This window comes from Equus caballus, chromosome 3, assembly GCF_041296265.1.
Source record: "Equus caballus isolate H_3958 breed thoroughbred chromosome 3, TB-T2T, whole genome shotgun sequence".
Lineage (NCBI taxonomy): Eukaryota > Metazoa > Chordata > Mammalia > Perissodactyla > Equidae > Equus > Equus caballus.
The window spans coordinates 124,927,786-124,933,800 of NC_091686.1; the positions used below are offsets into that span (position 1 = coordinate 124,927,786).

At 65.0% G+C, this 6,015-nt stretch overlaps 1 protein-coding gene across 1 annotated transcript; it reads left to right on the forward strand.

The window, feature by feature from the left end:
* Positions 1 to 263: 263 nt before the first annotated feature.
* On the forward strand, positions 264 to 4,857 carry SPON2 (spondin 2). The gene is made up of 6 exons (XM_023638547.2): positions 264 to 587; positions 1,033 to 1,258; positions 1,626 to 1,849; positions 1,923 to 2,114; positions 2,569 to 2,743; positions 4,190 to 4,857. Exons 2-6 carry the CDS (start codon positions 1,036 to 1,038, stop codon positions 4,372 to 4,374), a joined length of 999 nt encoding a protein of 332 aa, XP_023494315.1. The 5' UTR covers positions 264 to 587; positions 1,033 to 1,035; the 3' UTR covers positions 4,375 to 4,857.
* The last annotated feature ends 1,158 nt before the right edge of the window (positions 4,858 to 6,015 follow it).

Sequence of the window (6,015 nt, forward strand, 5' to 3'; positions counted from 1 at the left end):
TCTGTGCAGCCCTGTGATGGGGAGGAGGCAGCTGTGGTCACTGACACCTGGAGCCCCAAGGCCAGGGATGCCGGGGTTGGGGGCCTCTGCTTCCCCAGCCTGGCCCCAACCCTTGGTCTAACGTCAGGCTCTTCAGGTCCCGCCCTGCCCTGAGGGTGCGACACGCTGGCCCCCTGAGCCGAGCAGGCTCTCCTCCCAGCCGCTGGCTTTGGCACCACCTCCAGGGAGACACTAGGAAGGGCCTGATGGGAAAGGAGAGAACCGGGAGGGAGGGGAGGGGCGGGAGGGGAGGGGAGGGAAGACAAAGAGAGGGCGCGGCGGTGGCGGGCGCCCGGGAGGAGCTGACCTCAGCCTGGGGAGGCTTCTCCAGCTTCGGGCAGGCAGGCGGGGCAGCGCCCGGGGCTGAAGAAGTCCCTTTCTCTCCCTCTCCCTGTCCTGTCTGCCGCTCTCTGGTGGCCGCGGTGGGGGACCTGGGGCCTCATTGGCCGGCCAGGCGCCGTCCTCGGCATAAATTGGAGCTCTGGGCTCTCGCTAGGACCGTCTGCTGCCCACAGCCCGGCTGCCCGCCCTCCCGCTGCTCCTGCTGGGTGAGTACCCACTCGCCTCTGCCCCTGAGGCCTCCTGGCGCTTTCCCCGGCCCAGAAACCGGCAGCACCCCAACAGAGAGGCCCGAGTTTGCTGTCTAGGCCCGGGCACCGTGAGTCCGACAAGTTGACCCCCGAGGTTCCCAGGAGTCCCTGGGCCAGCAGCGTGAGAGGTGTGTAACCTGGGATGCCGCCTGGTGTCGCTGGCCCAGGCTGCAAGCTCCTCCTGCCGGGCTCTAACCTGCCAGGCTTGCTGGGCTCCTGCCGACGCATTGTGGAATCCAGCTGTAACCCCACACGGCTTCGCTCTCCAGGATAGGGTCCAGCCGCCGGGGAGGGCAGCATGAGGGACGTGCAAGGGCTGCCCTGATGTCCCTGCCCAGGGCAGGCATGCCGCAAGGTGTCGGGGGACGGCGAGGCCAGCGTGTGGCGCTCTCCCTTCTCTCAGGTGATGGAAACCCTGAGCCTGGCTGCCGCCCGGGGCAAGGCCCTCTGGGCTCTCCTCCTGGCCACGCTTGGCTCTGCTGCTGGCCAGCCGCTGGGGGGAGACTCTGGCTGCATGGCCCGGCCCCTGGCCAAGTACAGCGTCACCTTCACCGGCAAGTGGAGCCAGACAGCCTTCCCCAAGCAGTACCCTCTGTTCCGGCCGCCCGCACAGTGGTCGTCCCTGCTAGGTAAGTGCAGCTCTGTCCCCGTCCGTCCTCAGCGTGTCTGCACCGCCCCATCCCCCGAGAGCGGACAGTCACCCCCAGCTGCACCACACGGCACAGTTTGGAGGGCACTCTCGTCCAGTTCACTTCAGCGCAAGAAGTATTTGTTAAGTGCCTCCTGCGTGCCGGCCAGACTCTGGGGATGTGCTGGGCAGGGTGGCTGGAGTCATGGGGAGGGCTGGCTGGATGCCCACCAGCAAGGTGCCCGGGCAGCAGGAGGCCGCAGGATGTCACCGTCCACACGTGCTGGCTGGATGTGGCTCCCAGTCTTGCTCAGGCAGGGAGGGCCGGCGTCCGCTGGGCGTGGCGGCTCACACGGTGGCGCCCACAGGGGCAGCGCACAGCTCCGACTACAGCATGTGGAGGAAGGACCAGTATGTCAGCAACGGGCTGAGGGACTTTGTGGAGCGGGGCGAGGCGTGGGCCCTGATGAAGGAGATCGAGGCGGCCGGAGAGAAGCTGCAGAGCGTGCACGAAGTGTTCTCAGCCCCTGCTGTGCCCAGTGGCACTGGGCAAACCTCCACGGAGCTCGAGGCCCATTCCAGGCACTCGCTCGTGAGTGGAGTGGCAGCGGGGGTGGTGGGGTGCGGGACCTGGCCACCACCTCGCTGAGTGCCCGGCCCCCCAGGTGTCCTTCGTGGTGCGCATTGTCCCCAGCCCTGACTGGTTTGTGGGCATCGACAGTCTGGACCTGTGTGACGGGGACCACTGGAGGGAGCAGGTCGCCGTGGACCTTTACCCCTACGACGCCGGAACAGACAGCGGCTTCACTTTCTCCTCCCCCAACTTCGCGACGATCCCGCAGGACACAGTGACTGAGGTGAGGGGACAACGGCCCCGTGCCCGCACTGGCTCTGGGCCCCTCGGGGATGCATGTGATGACACTACCCACCTGGGGTGCCTGGCTCCGTCTCCTGTTTGGAAGACGCCCCTGTTCGTCATATCCACTGAGCAAGGGGTGCAGTCCCTGCCTAGGAGGGAGCTGGCTGCATTGTGGGAGGAAAGCAGAGAGGCCCCACATTACTGGTCTGGCTCCCAGGCCGTGGGCCCCGTGCCCCATGGGCCACTGGGAGCTCAGGAGCCCGCACCAGAGGTTGGGAGGCTATCTGGGTGGTGTCGCCCATAGGAGGGCCCGGGTTGGATCTGTTTTCCACACTGCCTGCCGGACCCCTAGTACCGGCTCCCGCGCCTGGGCCATGACGGACGCTTGCACGCTCGCGCAGGTGGGCTTATGGGTTTTCTGGCCATGCCAACTTCCTCATCCTCCCCCGCAGATAACATCCTCGTCTCCCAGCCACCCAGCAAATTCCTTCTACTACCCGCGCCTGAAGGCCCTGCCCCCCATCGCCAGAGTGACCCTGGTGCGGCTCCGGCAGAACCCCAGGGCTTTTGTCCCGCCCGCCCCAGACCTGGTGGACAGGGGCAACGAGATCATGGACAGCCTCTCAGGTAAGCCCAGTCCCACCCCCACTGCAGGCCCACCTCCGGTTCCCCACTCTCAACATGCGTGCTCCTGGTGCCAAGCTCTCAAGCTCTCAGGCTGGCTGAGTCCTGGGCAGGACCCCCACCAGGGGTTTGTGTGTCACACGGGGACTCATCCAGACTTCACCTGCCACCATGCAGCTGTCGACACAAAGCTCCTGCTCCAGGCTCTTATCTCTCACCTTAGAATGATCCTTAAAAGCGAATGTCCACCACAGAAATGGAAGAAACAGTAGAAACAGAAAAGGATGCTCAAAGGCCAGAAACCGCCCAGAGGGGCCGTCTGCGAAGTGTCAGTGATGACACCCGGACCTTGCCACCTTCCCGGAGGCCACACCTGTCGCCCACGTGCAACCCACTAGGGGAGGTGGTCCAGGAACCATGCCCCGTGGCGTCCCCCCACCCCACACAGTGCACCCTGGGCTGCCCCACCTTGCAGACGACGTCTCAGAGCCAAGAAATGTGCCCAATTCTAAGCCAGGCACCTGGGTGGGCTGTGCCAGCCTCCAGGCTGGGCCAGGCCACCCGCAGCCCCGGGGGCGCACGGGGGTGTGAGGAAAGGAGTCAAGGCAGGGCGAGGCTGCGGGTGCTCAGAGGGCCCCAGGGCACGGTGCTCTTCAGGTCGTGTGAATCTGCGTCTCTGAGCAACTTCAGACAAGGGTGCAGAGCCCTCAGTGCAGGACGATGTGGGTCTGAGATGTTAGATTCCGGTGATTCAAAGTGCACACGGGAGGTTTAACGCTTGCACATTTGCCACTGACAGCCTTTCACACCCCTGCAGCCCGGAAGTGAGTCGTGAAAGAGGCCCATCCGTCAGGGGGTGCCAGCGTGTGGCTGCGTCGTGGCTGACGGGAAGGACACTTCACTAAGTGGACCGCTCCGCGTCATTCCCGCAGAGGAGATGGTGGGGGGTGTTGGCAGAGGTGGCGCTGCCCACAGAGGGAGAACTGTGCTGGGTGCGGGGCAAGCCCGGGGGCCGCGCTCCCACAATGGTCCGCCTCAAGCGTCCGTGATTGGAATAGCGTAGCCCGCGGCGAGACCCTCCTCCACCGTGCCCCACTCAGAGCCAGCTTCACAGGAGCATTCTCCACCCTCCCCTGGGGACGTGGACCCAGCACAGGCGGGATCCCCCAGGGACCTCATGCCACCGCGATGCTAGAGCCCCAGACACTGGAGACGGGCGACAGCACCGGCCCTTGGGTAGAAGCATGAACTCGGGTCGTTTTGGTGGTTCCAGGAGGTGTGCATGGTGGCTTCCTCGGGTATGCACTCCAAATAGTGCTGATAAAAGCAGGTGTTTCCACCCCACTCTGAGCTCTGGAGACGGTCTCCTCCGAGGGACACCTAGGGTCCCCTTCCGCCAGGGAGCGCCTCCTTGCGCACGTGCCGATGGTCTCTCTTGTGCTTGTCCAGTTCCAGAAACGCCGCTGGACTGCGAGGTCTCTCTGTGGTCGTCCTGGGGCCTGTGCGGAGGTCCGTGCGGGAAGCTGGGGGCCAAGAGCAGGACTCGCTACATCCGCGTGCAGCCCGCCAACCACGGGACGCCCTGCCCGGAGCTGGAAGAGGAGGCGGAGTGCGTGCCTGACAACTGCGTCTGAGCGCAGGGCCCGTAGACCGCAGGCGGCGAGTCTGGTCCTTCAGGGCCAGGGTTGCTGCCAGCAGCCGAGTGGGGCTTCGTCACCTCTCTGAGCGCCACTGCTGATGACACCCCTACACAGACACGCAACCGGCCGAGGGGTCCTGGTGGGCAGGCGCCCCTTTTTGCAAGCTCTTCCCTCTTATTCCCACCACGCGGAAGGTCATCTTCCGTGCAGACGACTTGCACAAGGCGCCCTGCCGGGTGGGCTGCAGGAAAGCCACGCAGCCACACAGCTGGGAAATACCTGGGCCTGGCCACCCAGGCTCCGCTGGCACCGGAGCCCACACCCACAGCCACTGCTGGAGCCAGGCTGCCACCCAGCACCGCTTCCGGTGTCCGAGCGGGTGACGCACGTGAGATGGATAAGGGGGCACACGCAGACACCTCGCCTTGGCGTCCACATGTTACCCGTCTCTGCACTTGAATAAAGACTGTTTCCCGACCTCGTTGGCCCGTCTCTCCTTTCCTGGAGGGCCCTGGGGGAGGGCAGAGGGAGCAGACACGGGGTCATCCTCCTGCCCCTGGCTGGGTCTCCCTCCGAGCAGAGGGGTGGCTCCCCAGACTCCACAGAAGAGCACTTGGCAAGCGTCAGAATAGTGTAAGGAGGTGCTCGATCCAGCGCACACCCAGTGCTTGTGGCAGGGAGTGCCGAGGAGCAGCACAGGCAACACGCGGCTGCCGTGGGCCCCGTCCCCTCAGGCCACTGACCACTAGGGCCCCAAACTCACAGAGGTGCCCTGAGGGTTCTCAGTGTATCTGCCCTGGCCCTTGTCTGAGGTTGGGGGTTCAAGACCTTGTCCTCCCAGCACAGACCCTTCCTGCCAGATGATCCAGTGGGTTCCTGGTCTCTCATGGGACGGCCAGGAGATGGGGTAGGCCAGCTCATCACTCCTGGAGACGCTTGCAGACCCTTCTCCCTCCTGCTTGTACTTGTGTAGAATAGATCCTACAGCCAGCCCACCACCCAGCGCCCGGTCCACTGTCCTCACCTCCCACCAACCAGCGCCCTGTCCACTGCCCTCCTCACTTCCCACCTCCCAGCACCCTGTCAACTGTCCTCCTCACCTCCCACCTCCCACCACCCAGTGCCTTGTCCACTGCCCTCCTCACCTCCCACCTCCCAATGCCCGTCCATTGCCCTCCTCACCTCCCACCTCCCAATGCCCATCCACTGCCCTCCTCACCTCCCACCTCCCAATGCCCATCCACTGTCCTCCTCACCTCCCACCTCCCAGCACCCTGTCAACTGTCCTCCTCACCTCCCACCTCCCACCACCCAGTGCCTTGTCCACTGCCCTCCTCACCTCCCACCTCCCAATGCCCGTCCACTGCCCTCCTCACCTCCCACCTCCCAATGCCCATCCACTGTCCTCCTCACCTCCCACCTCCCAGCACCCTGTCAACTGTCCTCCTCACCTCCCACCTCCCACCACCCAGTGCCTTGTCCACTGCCCTCCTCACCTCCCACCTCCCAATGCCCATCCACTGCCCTCCTCACCTCCCACCTCCCACCTCCCAATGACCATCCACTGTCCTCCTCACCTCCCACCTCCCAATGCCCATCCACTGTCCTCCTCACCTCCCACCTCCCAATGCCCAT